This window comes from Paramisgurnus dabryanus, chromosome 19, assembly GCF_030506205.2.
Source record: "Paramisgurnus dabryanus chromosome 19, PD_genome_1.1, whole genome shotgun sequence".
Classification (NCBI taxonomy): Eukaryota; Metazoa; Chordata; class Actinopteri; order Cypriniformes; family Cobitidae; genus Paramisgurnus; species Paramisgurnus dabryanus.
The window spans coordinates 18465221-18485385 of NC_133355.1; the positions used below are offsets into that span (position 1 = coordinate 18465221).

General features: G+C 36.7%; 1 protein-coding gene across 1 annotated transcript in view; it reads right to left on the minus strand.

Annotated features, from left to right (window-relative positions):
* Positions 1-1451: 1451 nt before the first annotated feature.
* Positions 1452-20165, minus strand: part of phf14 (PHD finger protein 14) — an 85582-nt gene continuing 66868 nt past the window's right edge. The window contains 1 exon segment of the mRNA XM_065292301.1: positions 1452-2466. Coding sequence (XP_065148373.1) covers positions 2392-2466 — 75 coding nt within the window. The 3' untranslated portion in view covers positions 1452-2391.

Consider the following 20165-nt stretch of genomic DNA (forward strand, 5'->3'; position numbering starts at 1 on the left):
AAATGAAAATTCATTTATACTCACCATGGGTCTTTCTTAGTTTCGCCGTATAGAAGAATTCATTCTGCTAGTGAAATATCTTGTTTAAATACCGCATTTCTTGGACTATAAGTCACATTTTTTTCATAGTTTGGCTGGTCGTGGGACTTCTAGTCAGGTGCGACTTGTAAGTCAATATGAATTAATTTTGACATATGAACCAAGAGAAAACATAACTGTCCGCGAGAGTCCGCTATATGGTGCTCCTGTATTTATTTAATTCAATAAATTCAGTGATGTGGAATGACGGGCCTGCGAACTTGATACGCGTTGGCTTGTTCTGTTCATTTAGCCTATTCAGCCTTCCAGGTATGTTCAGTATGCTATTGGGTGATTCTCGCGAAATTAGACTTATGAGGTGTCATGAAATATTTTGATAAAAAAAGTAAATGCAAAGTAAGAGTATCAAAATAAGAAGCATACAAATAAATTTTGATTTCAGATGACATCATACAAACCAATTTTGTAGTTTTTTCCACATTTAAGGGGAAAATTTTCTTTACCACAACATGTCCCTGACTGGATTTGGGTTCTTTGACTTGGAAATATTTATAACTATAAAATATAAAAAATAAAAAGCTTAGTGCATGTTATACTTTAAACGTTTACAGCAAAGAAATATGTGGTATTTGGTGATCATTGGTAAATGTAGAGACAATAATAAGGAATATAAATGTGTCCAAGACCAATTTTCTCATCCACCGCAACAATTTTCAATCATTGCTAAAACCCTCAAGGAACTAACATTAAAAAAAAAAAAAATAGTTGGAAGAGACATAATTGACTGTGACACTCAAGATGGCTACCAGGTAAGCAGTTCTTATTTTTTCTCTCCAGATAAAAGTTGACATTTTGTTTGTCATAGTACCTAGACAAATTTTTAGTTCTCATTACCGAAACATGAGTTTGTAAATACATATATTTAACATAATATCATGATATATAATGATAATTTTTGATAATCTAAAAAAATTAAATTATTCTACAGGAAATATTTTGTAAATCATCTAAAAATAATGGTTATAGTAAGTTCAGACCTTAAGCTTATATGTGCAAAAAATTTGCTTCAAGGGCTTTTTAAAAAATCTGATGCTGGACACCTTCTAAGTCTGGATTTCGTGAGAATCACCCTATTGTGTATCATGTAAATAACTGATAAGGTTACGTTAACGTACACCTATTCAGCCTGCGGTTCTGTGTGCTATTGTTTAGTTGAATAACATGCCTTTTCAGATTAAATGTCTGTTCTTCGGCTTGGATTGTGTAAAATAATTTTTTAAAATAATTTCAACGTCTAGTCCATTGCGACTTGTATGCGACTTTTCATCTTCATGACACATTTTTGATTGATGCGACTTATAGTCTGAAAATACGGTAAGCACTGTTGTATTTAGCATTAATAACAAAAATAGTTATATAAAAATTCACAAGTAATGTTTATTACGAATGTCATGTTTATAAAGTACCTAAATACACTCTCCTTGAATTGATATAGAGGCAGATGAATTGTTCCAACATCTTCACATCAAAATAATGCTTTAGACACGTAACGGCCTCAACGAAATGTCAACGCATGAGGCCGGTGAGAACACCGTCAGTTATAAAGGTGGGTTGAATTATATCATATTTATAAAAAATGATATTTGTAACAATAATAAAATAGACTTTGCTCTTACCATCAATAAGTAGTGAATTCTCAACATAACAAAAGCCACCACTTAATGTCAGTTATGCTGTCAATAGAAGTTTGTGAATAATACATGGGTGTTAAAAGTAAATCACATGTTTATGTGAAAGGATAGACAACAGTACAGTACAATTTCGGTTTATAAAAATACGACGTGAACCATTGCATGAAAAAAAGTTCTGGACAAACAATGCCAGTATGATTTCATACCACTAAGGATATTCATATTAAGGAAGAGCAATGGAAAACGTCAATTAGTTTGTGGGGAGGGGGGGACTTTGACTGGGCACAAATTTCAAGCCAAAAAATCATATAATGAAGGAAAAAACAGACTCGTATGCAGATCAAGGAACAGATGCGTGTTCAGGTAATTCTGCTGTATCAGCATCACCACTGAGATCTTTCAGTACTTTAATTCCCTTGGTTGAGCTCTGAAATCCAGAATTCACAGATGGTCGATTTAAGCATACGCTGAGTCTATACAATGTCCTATTTATTTGTTAAACAGAGATCACAGGGCTGATGACTTTAGAGGTTAGAGGACAGATTCAGACTGATAAAGCAGTGGCGATGAACGTCTGCATCCTGCTATTCAGCGGTAAATGAGGTGATGTCACTGTTGAGACAAGACTATGTGCGACATGTGAGGTAACGTTGAGAATTATTCAGTATGGAATCTCTTGCTCTGTCAATTCCTCTTTCACAGGCTCTGCATCGACATCTCGTGGCTCTTCCTCCTCCTGTAACATAAAGGGGTATTACTAAATCAAAAGCATATTTCTGGAATATTACACATATCCTCTTAATGGGCTTATAAATGATTCATTTGCATTTATGCATTTGGCAGACGCTTTTATCCAAAGCGACGCATTTGTTCAGTATGTGTGCCAACTGAGCTATATGAACATCTTAAGTCAAGGGCAGAAGTAATGAGCAGAAGTAATGCAAAAATGATATGTTGTGATAATAATTATATATGTGACCCTGGCTAAAGACTCAATCTAATTATGAGAGCATCAAAGTTTGAGTTTAATAATTGATTTTACTTTAATATCAATCTTTGACCTTACTCAGTCAATATTAAAGATATCAAGGTTATAATTTCACAGAATGTGGCACATTACGTAGGATGATTTTTATATATTTTTTAATAAAATTATATGCATGTACACACAGAGGCGTCATGCCCATTCAAAATGGAATTTGCATGCAACCTCAAAATCAAAGAAGCGTCCATTAATCTGTTACTTGTCTTTTAATCTGTTTAATATGCACAATATTAATTCTGTGCCGCATCCTTGTCACTTTTCAGAGATTTTTGCCGTTTTGATCATGTTACATTACTTTATTCTGGTGGCAGGCGCTGCTGACAGCGCAGCCGCAGACGTTATTTGCATCTGAGCGCGCGCACGGGCTCTTTGCTGTTGATGCTGCATTTTGCTATCGGATGAATTAAAATGTGTAAGAAACGCTCACAACATTTCCAAACCGCAGTACGGTAATGTGCAGTTAACCTCCTCTGTGTAGAAAATGTATGGTTTAAAATGTGACAGTCTCAACGTTATTGTTGATTTCTAGATTCATTTAGATTCACCAAAGTTCACCAGAGTTCACGGGGGCGTGGAATTACACATGTTCACATATGAGGTAAAATTTGATGCAAAAATGCATTCCTCTAATAATTTCATCTACATTTTTTAAAAATCATTATTGAACATTAAAATCAATCACGTGGCTATAGCTTATGTCATTTTCGTTGTTTATATACTTTATGGATTTAAAATTCCATTAATTTTATGGGATAATGCAGTTGTTGGGCAAAATGCATTAATGACACATTTAAACATTTAAAGTAATTTATTAAAACTTTAATAAATAAAACATGTCGTTTTAGATGTAAATATGATACCAATATCTCATTATTCCGATTAAATAGTATTTGAGTGAAAGTTAGTCAACACTTTTATTTTAGAGGTTTTTGCTTGAAATCAGTGGTGTTCAGATTGTTAGAAATGTAAGTGCCATGGAAAAGGCTGAAAGCTCTATAATATTTCGTTTGATGTCTGTGTATGCAAAAATTTCTGTGAGCTGTGCACACTGTGCCCCCTTAAAAAAATTGGTGCATGACGCCCCTGTGTACACATATGTAAAATTTTGCACATTGATTCAAATCTGACATCCTTGACAAGGTTAGAATCACATTATTTTTGTAAATAAAAACCTCAAGATGAATGTTGAGTTTAAAACAAGTTACTTTTTGCATGCCCACTGCAGAGACCAGCGAGCAAGCATCACGCCCGAGTCACTTACAGAAGCAGCAGATTTAGAGAGGACGACAAACAGGAAATGACGGCCATCTCAGCTTTTAAGTGATTCTGACAGATGCAATTATCCCCTCCTCCAAAGGTTAATAAACACATCTACACACAGCAATGTGTGGTGACAGAGTCCTGACCACACACTACACTCAAAACAGCTGAGGAACACATGATGATTCATGCCTTTATACTTACAAACCACTTCAGGAGCACAAACACACACACACACACATACCACGAGAAATCTCATTAAAGCATCTATTGTTTCTTTATTCAAAGCTCTTCACAGATTTAAAAAAGCTAATTGCATGAAAAAGTAATAACCTAGTAGTTACATAGTAATTACACAGTAATAAAGCATGACTGAAACCTTAACATATAGGAAACATATAGAATTTTTTTTTTAAAAGAAGAAATTTTAACTTTAGACTTTAGAAACACAAGCGGCAAATGTTGGTTTCAGCAGCTGTCTCAGCAGTTAATCTGAAGAGACAGCTTTGCCTTATTCAGCAATGTCTCTCCCGTATGGGTCTTGTCTCTGTCTGCGGATGACTTTTGATATGCAGCCAGGCCTTTATGAAAAATGAGTTACTTTTTCCTGAACTCTGAATACTTTGCCGATGCCTGCCTGTGGGGGGATATCAATCTCACGGTGGGACGACACCTCATGAACCTCGCTGCTGGATCGTTCTATGACACCCACCAAATCTCTCTGACAAGCCGGCCAATTTTCCAATTATTTTTGGTACCATACATTATCATCAGGCAAGTCGGCACTTAAACGGGATGCTAACAACATCTCGTAGGGCCTCGATTGAGCTCTTTCACACACTCATGGACACACGGACACAAGTAGGACCCGCAAATCATTGCGTTCTGTGATTAATAGTGTTTATCCCCGAGGACAAGGTGCTGGACATGGTGCGTTATGGACAGAGGATTACTGCATAAACTTAGATCCTGATGTACCGCTAATGTGATTCACTGCAGCTTCACGTAAAACTTAGTATTATATATAATGAATGACCTTTGGGGTCACAAACCGTATGGGGTATGTTGTCACAATGTGAAAATGGCATGAAATAGTTCACATTATATGCACAAAGCCATTAATGCATAAAGGAAAAGATCTTAAAATGACACAAATATTGAAATTATTTATTTCAATGAAAATTGTAAAAAAATTATAATTGATAATTGTTTACAATTACAACATGTATAACACATCCAACAACCACTGACATTAAAAATAAACACTTATTGCACCTTTTCTTTTTTCAAATCAACCCTTAAAATACCAGGCAAGCCAACAGCTATTACTGTACCTTACATATACTGAAACATATTAATAAAGGTAATATTTTGTCAGAGAATCTAATAAATATGATTATAATTTAGGATCAGATTAAAAACAAGTAATTAGACTTGACTCAATCCCTTAGATTCAATTATAGTGTAGCCCACTCAACAACTTTTTCATGTGACAACAAGCCCCGGTCTCCCGTATCCATTCCTCTGTTTAGCCAAAATTGACTCTACAGAGAATAAAACAACAGGATGTCCACAATATGCCAATCTCCAAGATGAAATGCTTTCCTAAAAAATGGTGATATATATTTGTCAAAATAAGAATAACTCCAAAATCCAAGGTTCCTTTTTATTCTGTGGAGCTCCTATTTCTGGGTGCTCGTTTTGCTGACAGTGTGACATTTGCTTTGTGAGGCGGAGACATCGTGGAGACGCTGGCCCTCTGAGGGCCCGATCACGCTGACAGGCAGCAGCTTTGTGGGATATCTCCATCACTCTCCTCTGGGAAAAGCCGGAGCCTTCATTTCTGCCATTCACTCTCCATGCAGCAGGCAGCCCTCTGGCTACGACTTATACACGTATGATAATGAAATGCCACAATCTTCATTCTAATTGCATTTTAGATTTAAAAGGGCAAAAAAAGCCTTTGCTCAAGCGGAGAGTTTAAGCCAGCAAGAACGTTAAAAAAAAGCAAACGCGTGGTCTGGACCCTAGGTGGCAACAAAGGCCTGTGGTGTGTTAATGCATTGGAGTCAAAGACCCCTGCCGCCTTACAGCGACACAATCAAACCCCCCTTTCTTTCCGTCGTGCCACCCACACAACATGCAGCAAACTTTATAAAGTGGGATTAAAATTAAGCTGCGTTAAAAATATATAAAGAATAAAAAATGTACGACGCTGCTTTTACTTTAATAAGCTTTAGCTAGCATCCTTTATCAAGCTGGCACAGTCGTCAAAGAATTAGCGGGCTAATTAGCATGACTTCTTTTTTTTATCGTGTTTTCTGCTTTCATTGTATTTATTTGTGCATGTCTAAAATGCGCAGACCGTGACTTTTATGCGTCGGAGGGAACGAAACGGCTTTTCGGTCTCTCCCGCCTGATAGGTGCTGGCGTGAGGCTGCAATCCCGCTTGGCTCCACGGAAGATGGATTGATGTCCCACAACGATGATGAAAACACGCAGCATGCACGGAAACATGAGCAACATCTACAGAAAATGAAGCGATTTGACTTAAACCAATGGGTGTCTTTAGGCTGTGGAGGGAAGGGGAGGGATGGGAGAGAGAAGGAGAGCGCTATCAGACCCTGGATTATTCATGACCCTGTTATAACCATCTCTCTTCATAGAGATGAAGGAAAAATATTTACTATTAGAAGATGGAAAAAATATGGAAACTTTTTCTTGATAAATAGAGTAAGGTCCAAAAGTTTGAGACTACACTGAAAATATAGGATTTAAGTACAGCTACTAAGAGAAATGTAAGATTATGCACTTTTTCTAGGTACTTATTAAATAAGCAATTATATAACATTGACCACTTCTTTTTGTTTCAAATGAAAGAAAGTAAACATGACCTGTGTGCAAAAATGCTTTTTGCAATGTTTTTAAATTATGATGCGCTGTCAAAAATAAAGGTACAAAGGCTGCCACTATACAATTTAGGTACAAATATGTATCTTTGAACTACCAATATGTACCTCTTAAGTGTTAATATGCACTATTTGGGTATAAAGGTGTTCCTTTTTTTAAGGGTACTGTCCAGTGACAACTTTTGTACCTTTTTTTCTGAGAGTATGGGATAACATACGAAGGTTATCAAAGGTTACACACTGCCAGCTACACTAAAAATACTGGTATGCTATGGTAAGGTGAAATGTGACCCTGCCTGTGAAAACACTGCTAAAAGTCTTTTTATATGATTTACTATTATCAACATAAAATTATCTGTAATATTGACTGTGTCAGGCCATGTCAGAGATTGATATTAAATAAAATGATCCTCCAAATATCATAATTAGATTAGGAGACTTAAACCTACAAATTCCTTGTTGCACTTAACTTTTCAATTAACTTGAAATTGTTCTACTGAGTAGTTGCTGAAAATTATAATTTTTTTTTCAAATAATTTAATCTAATTCAACTCAATTTTTATACTTTATAGCACCTCGTTATTAGTCAAGAAAGTTGAAATTAATTGTAAATTCAAGTTAATTAAACTTAAAAATTTAAGTGGAACAAGGATTTTTTTACAGGGTCAAACATATTGATTTTCTTAATTTAAACCAGAGGCTGGGTTTGTTCATATTTTACCCAACCATGGGTGTAAACTTCCTAGCATTTTTAGTGTGCACATACCAGTCAAACCCCCCCCCCCCCCCCCCCGTTTTCCCGTCATCATCCTGTTTAAATAATTTCCTGTATTTTTAATCTATCTATAAAAAATTTCATTGGTTCTATTTTATTTTTGCTACATTCACCTCTGGTAAAGCAGGCGGCAGTATATCTGTAACACATCACTCAAACGACACCGCCAACTGAACAAGAAGAAGAATAAAGCTTCCCAAGGATGGGTGTTGGAAGATGACGAGCCGCACGCAAAGCTATAACCACCACGTGCGTTTAGCGCGCACGTCCGCCCGCCGGCGTGAGCGTACACAAACTCACACATTTGGATGTGCTGGCTAATGCGTGTGGCCGGGTTTGCATTTTTTGTAACTTTGCATGTAGGGAAACACTGCTGTTTGTACTTTATTATTTAACTCAGAAGGTGTTAAAGAATGCAACATCTACGACATATGTGTATAACAAGTCACTTGCAGATGCAAGAGAGCCATACAAACAATGATACAAGATATACGGTGCAAAAAACAAGTAAAAAAATCTGCCAATGGGGAATGAACATTTTACATTTTTTTTTTTCTTGAATTAAGTGTTCACTGCAAAAAATGACTTTCTTACTTAGTATTTTTCAGTAGAAATATCTAAAAATTCTAAAATCAAGATGTATTTTCTTGATGAGAAAAATGACCTAAGAAAAAATACTAGTTTTTAGACAAAAAATATACAATTTAAGTGAATTTGTGCTTAAAACAAGCAAAAATATTTTGATAATTTTGCTTGTTTTAAGGACAATTTCACTTAAATTGTATATTATTTGTCTTAAAACTAGACTTATTTACTAAGGTCATTTTGCTCATCAAGAAAAAGCATCTTAATTTAAGAATGTTTAGATATTTCTACTGAAAACAAGACAAAAATACTAAGTAAGAAAGTAATTTTTTGCAGATTTAAGAAGAAAGTAACCCGAGTTTTAGGATTTTTCTTTTGCAAAAGCACAAATTCACTTAAATTAGTTTTTTTTGTCTAAAAACTAGAATTATTTTCTTAGGTCATTTTGCTCATCAAGAAAATATATCTTGATTAAGAATTGTTAAATACAAGACAACTTCGTAAGAAAGTCACTTTATGCAGTGTACCCATCTATTCCCTTGCATACAGGTAGTAATAAAGGGCAGGGGGTGTTAGGGTTCGGGCAATTTCCCTTATATTCAAATCCCAATGTTGACAGGTATGAGTGTTTATGTTTGTGTATCCTAAAGGGGAGGTCACACACTTTTCGTTCCATTGACTTCCATTCATATGCATGCGAATGCATCAGACCGAAAACACAAGCTGGTGCAAAGATATTTCACTGGCGTACAAAGTGAACTCTGGCCTGCAAATTCGTATAACGTAGAGATATGTGTTTACCAGCAGAAAAATGATACGTCACGGCGCACACCTTTCTCTCAACTAAAAAGCAAAGATGGACAAAGCCAAAAAACGTACACTGAACAAGCGCTCCACGCTTATATTCGCAGTAAATTTACACACAGTTTTATACCAAATATATCACTGTAATAAACAACAGCATTTTCACGAATGATCTCAGACTTCTGTATCCCAATTTAGGCCTATATGAGCGATTCCAGCATTATGGATTGTGACATTTGCAGTCAAAACTTGAAATGTAATTCTCAGTGAATGCATTTATTACCAATACACTAAACCATCTGTTAATATTTTCCTAACCCCTGATGAATATCAGTCTATTTTTCTATTATCAGTCTAGTTTTTTTTTTCATATAGATGAGGGAACGTGCATGCATTATGGAATTCTGTTTAAAATTGTTACTTTTTATGGACAATTTGACATTTGCATGGAATTGCCAAATATTGTCAGTCTCAAAGATTATCTGACTCTACGGAGTAAACTTCAGTATGGTGATCTCCAGGTACATTTCAAAGGTGTATGTTTGTGTACGCGTTTCACTGTAGTGGATGTGCACGATCGCATTCAGTCATAAACATTCGCTTCATTAGGCAGCTGAGGCTGTGTGTTTACACGCTACATTGGATCACCTCTGGCCCCGTCGTCTCGGTCTCTCACACACCCTCTCCCAGCGAAACCCAATCACCAGAAAGCACAATTAAATTTCATGACTATGCATATTTGCGCTTCCCATTTTCATTTATTACAAAGGGCATTCATTAATCTACCTTTTTCCCAGAGAATGGATTTTCATTTTAGTGAGGTGTGACAGATATTGAGGTGAACTCACCAAGAGTTGGCTAATTAAATGAGCAGTAAAATGCACAAGCCTGAGATTTTGCCTTTCTTATTTTTTATCCACATCTGATAAAAGCCGGTGCCGCCGTGTATGGAAAAGCAGCAGCTTTCTCTCCATTTCCAATTTCGGCTGTTTCAGGTAAAATATTAAATCGCAAATAAATGTAAGTGCTCAAACTCAGTGAGAAAATTGGCTGCCATAAATGGAGGCTCTCAGCAAATGGACGGATAGCAGACGAAAAACTAAACAACATCTACCATAAAAGCAGATGCAATAAAGAGGCCGCTAATAAAGTAGTACTAAAACACGGACTCACAGCAAAAACAAATGAGGCGCATCTGCGACTGAGCGCGGTGAGTAATGTTAAGCACGTGTGGTGCACCCCGTGCCACACATGCACCTGAATTTTAAGAGTTGGGGGACCTTTAAAATCTGGTAATAATTAAGAAGAGGGATCTAGGAGAGGGAAAACATGAAAAAAAACAGTCCATGTGTTTTAAAGCAAGCAGAATTGCTGCTACACATCAGTGGATGTCCGATGGCACATTTGGTTATATTTTATTGTGTGACTTTTTTTGGAACAGAAAGCACTTTGGGATTTTGGGTTGAGGTGAGGCACACAGACATCTGTGTATCGTACAGTGCATTCAATCTATACATTTTTAACTGTGTGTGTGTGTTTCTGAGATCGTACCCATGACCTTTGTGTACTGTAGCTAGCACAATGCTGTACCAATTAAGCTACAAGAAGATACAAATAGCAACACAATGGATTGACAAGGCTTTATTTCTTTAGCTGCCATTTCGGACCTAATAACCCCTACCTATACAAGCGTGTACGTGGGATAACTGAGCCGACCACAGTGCCCTACTGGCAAGGAAAGGCTTTTTAAATAAGTCAGGGTAGAATGGAGAGCTCAAGAGGGGACGGACTATGTGTGTGTGGCCTTACTGTTATGAACAGCGTGCAGTTTGCTGATCCCCATTAATGTGATTTATAGCATCGAAGGGTAACGTTCCTCTAAGGCTGCATTTGTTAAACAGTGTGCAGGTCTGTACGTGTGCATATGGTAGTGTGAGAGAATCGATTTTTGAACAGATTTGTTACGTGTACGTGCAGGTGTGTGAAGACATTCCCATAGCTGCTACAAACAGCAGATTTTGGGGGCTTCGTATCAAATAAAGCAGAATTAAATAATGAGCTGCATGCGTTGTCCAACAGTCACACTTTAAAGCAACACCAAAGAGTTTTTTTTACCTTAAAATAACGTTTCCAAAAAAAGTTTCAGTGGTTCAACCACTCAAAACAGGGTGAATGGCACTTTCACATTCGCTTTGCAGCCCTCTATCGGCCAAAACCGCACTAAAGAAGTTTCCAACCGTCAGGTAGCGGTCCTGTAGTTCGAGTGAAAACTACAAAAACTTGCTTTACGGCAGACCTACAATCCAATCAGAGCCAGCTATGCTGCAGTATTTACGACAGTGGTAATGAACAATTACGCTTCTAACCTGTAGGGGGAGCAAAGAGCAATAAGTCTTTGGTGTTGCTTTAAAATTCAAAGCAGCACTCAGGTCAGAGGTTTATACACTATTTTCATGTTCAATATCATCTTTAAAGAGTGTTATGAGGTAAGTCCTGGTTCACTTTTAATAATGCATGCGGTGGCCTCACAACCGTCTCACTACGCTGTCATTGCCGCCTGGGGGATAGCAATCTCTACTTCACGTCACCTGCATATCGTTGCTATTTTATATTGAGGTACTAATTTTGATGAAGTAATATTAAACTTTTTTGAAAATATGCTCAATTTCCAGCTTCCATAGAGGTAATAATTAGATTATTCCCGTTTAGGAATCCATTCAGCCGATCTTCGGGTCTGGCGGTACAACTATTAGCATAGCTTAGCATAATCCATTGAATCTGATTAGACCATTAGCATTGCGCTTAAAAATAATCAAAGAGTTTTGATATTTTTCCTATTTAAAACTTCACTCTTCTTTAGTTACATCGTGTACTTAAAAAAAAAAATACTAACATACCCTTGGCTATGTATATTGTGTTGGACTTGATGAGACTATTTCCAGTGCACTTATGTATTGCTGTTCTTATGTTGCCATAATTGCTTCTATTGTTTACCTCACTTGTAAGTCGCTTTGGACAAAAGCGTCTGCTAAATGACTAAATGTAAATGTAATGTAAATGTACTAAGACCGACGGAAAATTAAAAGTTGAGATTTTCTAGGCATATATGGCTAAGAACTATACTCTCAAACTGGTGTAATAATCAAGGACTTTGCTGCCGTAACACGTGTCAGAAATAGTCCTCTTTGTAACTTTCAATAGCAGGGGACTATTTTCTGACACTTTTTTTTATAGTGGAGTGTCCCTTTATAGACAGGACTGTAAACTGTGGCTTGAGATGACAGCAATGCAGTTATTTGGAGGCTTGACAAACAAAGAACTGCTTAGAAATGTTTAGCACCACAAAGGGAAATCATCCTATAAATGGCTTACTTTAAGTTGAAATCACCAAAGCTGGACAACTAAAAGATAATATGGGGAATTTGATCATTTTTACCATAACATAAACCCTGAAGTGTTCACCAGTCCTCGCTGTTACCAGGTTATGCCATAAAGGAACTGTAAGTGAGTTATTAAAAGCCAATAAGTGCTGAGAAAGTGACCAACGGGACAGCTCGAATTTGCCATGCCATCTCCAGGGTCCTGTTTACTCCGTAAATTGGCCACTGAGAGGGCAGGAGATGTCCGGCTTGCCTAGTTAAAGTGATGGACGTGACTCTGCTTCATTGATTTTCCCTATGTCTATACACTTTCTCCTTTCGACCCACCAGTGAGCAAGAATAAATGTAGGTTGACTTCTCTCAGGACCATGCTGGCTTTGTTGAACCTTCAACCCTTGGTTTAGACTGTGTCTATAGCAATCTAAACACAACTACAGTATCTAAAACCGACCCCAGCTTTCAGATCTCCATTGAACACTTATCCAATTTCCCTTGAGAAAAGTGTGGTGGTGATGTGTATGAGGTAAACTGCACTGCTAGAAGAAAATGGTCAAAATATGTACCCCAGCTGTCACTTGGTTAGTACCCTTTAAAGACATAATATCCGATTCTTAATTTAACATTTCCCTTTTCATTTCCTATTCCAAATGACAGGTGGGGTACATATGAAGAGTTTGGTTCCAAAACGCAATAAAAGCCATTTTTGAAAAAAAAAATTAGTTACTGCCAAAATCAGTATTATATCAGGTCAGTATTTAAAAGTAAATTCTTAATTTTACACAAAATCCAATATCCGCTGTGTTATTCTGTCATCTTTTCTCCCTTTTTTCCCAAAACGCAATAAACGCCACTCCTCCTTTTCTACAGAATGCAATAAATCCGCTCCACAAATTACAGCGCACCATTCCACGCACCAGTCCTAGTTTTCCTCATCTACTTTGTACTTTGTGATCAACAAACAAACAAAAACAAAATAATACTTTGCATTGATAAACCTCTGGTTTTCTGTGACGGGAAAGAAACGTAAGACATCAACATCTAATAATTTACGCGAGAGGCACTCGGGAGTCGATCGCTTGATCTCCCGACAGCATCAAGCTTCTCTTTTCCAGGGGATCTTATGAAAAACTTTCCATAATTTTACTCAAAGTCAACGAGAATCATAGCTGATCGCTGTGAAAAATGTTAAGCGATGACGTCAAGTATAACCACGCAGCAATGACAGTGTTCCTAATATGACAAAGTAAGTTTTTTGATAAATGACATTAATGTTTCTTTTTTTTAATCAGTGTGTACAACTGTTCAACTAAATGAATATAAAATGGCAAAAAATGAATGCACATTTATACATTGATTGAATAGATTTATAGAATTGAAAAAAAAAAAACTTGTCATGGATTTATTGCATTTTGTGGAAAAATAATTTGTTTTTATAATAAATCTTTGAAAATCAAGTTATGGATTTGAATTTTTTATGTTTTTATAACCTAAAGATGCAATGTGAAAGTTTGTAACAGAAAATAGTGGTTTTCATCTTGTAACTTTCTTGGTATAGAAAACACGTTTTTACCGAAATTTGTCAAAATGGATTTATTGCGTTTTGGAACCGAACTCTTCATATTTTGACAATTTTTTCTGCTACAAACTTCCATAAGACTTGTAAGACACGTAACTGCTAACGTTTTGCCCTTGATACTGTCAGGTGGCAATCAAACGCCATCCAGTCGGATGAGTGATGATCTCTATTCTCCCTTACAAATTTCATGCCATGGTAAAGTCGGCAGAGCGGAGACTTCATTAAGTTAATTAGTCAAAGTTAATTAGAGCTGTTTAGCGGGTCGGTCTGTCAAGGCTTTGACTGATGACTGTGCTTGTAAATGTAATCGTCCCCAGAACCCGAGCTTAACAAATCAAATATTAACAACCGCCCCACAAATAATTACATAGTACTTTACAACTTGTCTATAGGACGTTTTGCAAAAAAAAACAAAAAAAAAAACACTTGTAAAAGGTCTCCATAAATTAATATAGTTTAGAAGTAAACCTCAAGGTCAAAAAGTTACCTGGTTTTTGTGCTCGTAGCCCACTAGCACATCTTGGGGCGATACAAACCCATTTCTCTGAAGTGTTATATAATTGCTTTAGTAACACTGTATTTGACCCAAAGTCTGGATAGTAAATGAATTAACAACTCGCAAATGCTGTCCTTAAGCCATTTTGCATCGCCGCCCGAGCAGTATGCGCCCCGTGGCATTTGAAACGCATCTCCCGGGACGTTTTATCATGAGGGTGAGCCGTGGTGACACGCGGGTGTAAATAAAGCTCAAACAAGCCCCTCTCCACCACCTAACGGGCTCTCGAACTAAAGGCCATCCGTATATTATGGCAGGACTGTCATTTTATTACCCGAATCAATTCGGCAGTGCTTTGAGGTGACAGCGGAGGGATGTGGCCTTCGCTGGCCGAGGGTTATCTAACGTGAGCAGGCAGGAAAATACGCAGTGCGCGTAATGAACTCAACTCTAGCTAATAAAGACTTTATTGCTGGGCTACGTATGAACTGATAGTAACACTGGCCCTGTATGCGTGCATGCTCATAAATGAATGAAAATGAGATTTTTCTCTCCGCCCCTTTTTTGGGGGAAGAGGTGGGCCGGGCAAGGGAAATGTAATTAAGCGATTTAATAACAAAGACGTCTTGACGCGACAAATCATCCACCAGGAAACAAGTTGAAATTTTTTATTAATCAAGACCTCAGAGGCAAAAACCCATTTATGCTGACCTTTAAAAAAGCAACGAATGCGAGAATTTCACCGAGAGACAGATAACCACATGGCAAGCTCAAGAGTATCTCGCACCCTCCAATCAACAACTGCGACGCCCGTGGATCGCCTTTACGTATAACAGTCTGAAGTATACAGTAAATCGAGAACCTGTCTGTTTTGATGGAGAGGCTGAAAAGGAAGATGAATCAAAGAGGCTGAAACCTCACACTTCTGTCTCTCTCCCAGTATCGTTCACATCTAGAAGTCAAGGCTGGAAGGGATAACAAATCGTCTTTTCATTCGCTCGCATCCGAACCTCTACTCCTTTACTCCGTGGCGGCAAACCAAAGCTCTGTAACGTCGACCCCTTATAATCTTGGCAAGGAGAAAATTTGCAGCTGAAGCTGGATGCATGTTAATATAGAATAAAAAAAGACCAACTACAGTTAAGGGGTCTCGGCAGCAGACTACTGAACTTAAAGTACTTAAACACAGTGCTCATCACTAAAGTGCTATTCGGTTCCCATAATGGAATCAATTATGTTTCAAATGGCAGCCACAGTCAAAGTCATTGGCACAGTCTTTGCAACATTTGCCGCACTTGGTCAGATGTGTCTGTATTTACAGCATGATGATTGTTTAGGACAACATGCGGATGACGTTAAAATGTAATGTTGCAGCCTGAACTCACAAGAATTTGCACGCATTTTACGAGTTGGCTAATTCGTATGAAGTGAATTGTACACAAAATTTATGATTATCATAAAAAACAACAATGTAAAACCCCATCCCTAACCCCAAAATCACAGGGGCGAAAACAAATCATAGAAAAATGTATGAATGTGGTAATACGAATTAATACAAATAAGCTAACTTGTAACATAAGTAAGAATTTACACGAGATAGCGTTGTGGTAATCTAGTGTGATCAAACTAAAGACCCCTGTTTAAATATTCACTCTATCACTAAATTAATATAAATAAATATGTACAGCAACACAGATCTGCCCTTGTTTGCTCTTGTAGCCCACTCAGTATACAGGGTGCTAGAAATGCCAAAAACCTCAGTTACATTCCCAGAGAAATTTTTTTTTTTTTTAAAAATTATAACATTTTATAAAATAATAATTTTAGATAACTTATTATATAAAGTAAAGATGCACTGATATATCGGCCAATAATCTGCGTTAGTCGAGAAAAGCCGTTTTTCACACGTCCGACTGATACTTAAAAAAACAGCCAATAGTCACATGTTATTTTGTGTATTTGGTATAATACAATGGGTTCACGTGATTTATGGTTAAAACATTGTCCCTGTACAAAACTGTCCCTGATTGGCCAGCTAACATGCACGTTGTGATTGGCCTGAATACCTCTGACGTCAGCCGGAAATGTAAAATCGTGAATCGGACAATTGGTGCTCTTTAATGCAAGTTAACTCTTTCCATTGACGAGTTATCTCATCAATTAAGAGAAAACATTTGCATAAAACCGTGTTCCTAATTAATTTTTATGTTAACTTGCAATACCGCGAATATCCACTATATGGCCCACTTACCCAAATTATGAAAAAAAAAAACTGAATCCAAAACGTTATTTACTAATTTTAAGCTCTATATATGTTTTGATAATCGTTCTGAATCTGATCTCTAACAAAAAATGTTGCTAAAAATATGTATTTTTAAAGAAACATACAACATATTTAAGAGTTTCTAAGCAGAGAAAAAATATAGATAGGATGAAAGTTTTTTTCCCGCTTTGTTTGTTTATTGTTTGTTTGAAAGCAGAGGGTCCGTTCTTTCATTTGATATATTTGTATTTTTATATGTTTTTAGAAAAAAAAAATTCCTGGAAGGCATTTTGTGAAACTTTTGTGAATATCACAAAAAATGCTGGTCGGCAACTTTTAGAAAAAATGGCTGGCGGGGAATGAGTTAAATATAACCACCAAACTATCGGTATCAGCAGATATCAGTCTAAAATAATCGGCTATCGGTTGAAAAATGTATATCATTGCATCTCTATTGTAAAGTGTACTTTCAATGCAGCTAGGGATGCTTTGAATGAAAACATCTGCCAAATGAATAAATGTGAATAACTCAACTCATAAACTCTACACATAAAAGATTCATGACAAAGATTAAATACAAACACTGTAAAAATACTTTGCTGCCTTAAAATTTTTTGTTGAATCAACTCGGATTTACAAGTCATTTCAACTTACTGTTATTTATCTAGACTATTGATGAGTTGTTATAACTACAGGTGAGTTGTTATAACTTATAAAATTAAGTTGACTTTTCTCAACTATATTTTATTAGTTGTGACAACTCATCTCTGTTGACATGACTTGTAAATCTGAGTTGATTTAACAAAAAAATTTTAAGCAGCAAAGTATTTTTTACAGTGTAGATATTTTCTGTGACTACTGTACTGTTTTATCTGCAACCAGCTTCTGAAAAAAGTACAAATTGTTCTGTTTGTATCCGGTCATCACCGCTGTACTGTTTAGTTTTTAAAAGAACATCAAATGATAGCATTAGAAGAAGTGAGAAAAATCAAAGGAGGACAGCAGTGAGAATGATATGACAACAGGTCCAACTAAAATCACACACAGCACATGTTAGAGAAAAAGAGAGATGTGTAGCCTGTATTTTATAGTGAATGTGTGTGTGTGTTTCTGTGATTAAACAGGATTGTGTCTGGTCTCTGAAAGTCCCTGGAGAGAAGCTGGTCTCACGGTTGGCTGTCACTAAACGCATTCTAAAGGCAAAGACTTGTTTAATCCCTGTGGCCCTGGTGCACCTCCCACTGTCTAAAGCTCTTTTCTCCGTCACCACTCGCTTTCCTTCCATTGCTTTTGTTCTGAACAGCAAAGCTCTCATTTTATAGCAGCAGGTTACCGATCTGCAGCTTTTCTTCTACGCCTTTGACTTACAATATCCCTATTTACAAGAGATACACAGCACGCACAAAAGAGGTCTTGCTGCCAGAACATAATTCTTCATCAGTCGATTTTATGAGCGAGAGATTAGGCAGTTTTAAATGTATTTGAAACAAATGCGTCCTGCCTCGAAAGACTGTGAGCACTATAATCTGGAAACTTTAGAACAGACTAAAATGTCTGTTTAATGAATATTTTAGAAAACATATGTGTCTCAATACTTGAATAATATAAAAAGCCTGCGGTATTGCTTAGGGGAGATTGTAATGGAGTTCTCAGTAAAGTTTCACTGAACCATCTCAAACAAGAGAGCTGCCAACTGTATGTAATTTAAGTATAAGGATGAATTCATATTAAAATCATTATTAATACTGACTTTTAGGCTTACAGCAGCAGGGGATCTTAAGTGAAAGCATGGAGAAACAATCGAGAAGGACATTTCTTTTATAGCAAAAGTTTCACTTATGTAATTAAAGTCAAGAGAGTTACCAAGTCTTTACGCATGACCTAAGATACTGTAGTTACTGTTGATGTTAACAATAAGCATAAGATGCAGATACTAAGATCCAGTAAACATCTGGCAGTGTGTTTATTTTTCATTCGATCACGCTCTCTGCTTTAACCTTTTAATTTTTCCTGAGCAATAATTTCAGTTTCCGCTATGCAGTCAGACCCCCATAATTTTTCATCTTTTATTTTCTCTTCGGCAAACATCAATTAACCTCCATTTCCATGCTGCTAACGTCTGGCTAGCTGGACTGGCCATTTAAAGATAAAGTGAAAATCAGATGCATTTATTATCTTAATTAGGTTTCCAAGAAGACACATACTGCCTTTGATTGCACTGTAATTCAATAAGACACAGAAATTAATGTTTGGAAGAATGCAAATGCACTTGCTATTTCCCAAAGATAATAGTAAAATATCTAACTAGGGGGAAGTCTATATACTGTGAGGTGAACTGTGGGTTTTAGGTAAAGGGACTGTGGCAGATTGAGAGGTTTTTAATGCTGAGGGGGCAAAGTTTAATAAGGAAGGTCTCAGGGAAAGAAAACCATCTGAACAAAGCTTTGAATTATTATTTTGCTCAATGAACTTTAGGCTTTGAAATGAACAGCTTAAAGGTGCAATGTGTGACACTTAGAAGGATCTCTTGAAAGAAATGCAACATAATATACATAACTATATTATCAGTGGTGTATAAAGACCTGATTAACTGTATTGTTTTTATTACCTTAGAATGAGCCGTTTTATCTACATATACCGCGGGTGTCTCCTTACATGGATGTCGCCACTATGTTTCAACAGTAGCCCAAAACGGACAAACTGTTCTAATGAGCACATACCATTCCCATGTTGTCTCGGATGAAAACATGTTTCAGTCCCTCCAGGATTTTTTGTGATTTCTGCAATGAAAATGACTGATTTCGCAGCAGTGATTTCAAGAAATGTGCACAGAAAATTGCGATGTCTAATATTAAATGATTATTGACTGCTGTGGGGCGCGTGGGTTGCTGGTAGTAGGGTGCAGCGTGCTGGAGAGAGATTGTTTATGTGGGTTAGTAAAATAAAGTTAGAAATGTTCACCAATTATTCTATTCTGTATCATGACAGAATTAATATTATATAACTTTATAAAAAATTATGACACCTTTATAATTTTTGCAATTATTTTGCGATGAAATAAATGATGCTGGATCGCAAATAAGGGTGTCATGGTTTTGATTTTAAATCGAAATCGATTAAAATTAAGTCACAAATCTCGAACTTCGAATAAAAAAAAGGAATTGTCGATGCTGCCACGCCTCCATGTCACGTCCGGTCGGCTTGCCAAGCTTTTGTAGTGTAAACGCACATGTGGTTGAATGTGTTTGAACAGCCACAGGAGACCGCCTTTTCTCCGCCCATTTATCTAATCTGAGGAACTGAACACAATGTTTTACTTTTCATTTTGCAAGCGTGTGAAAG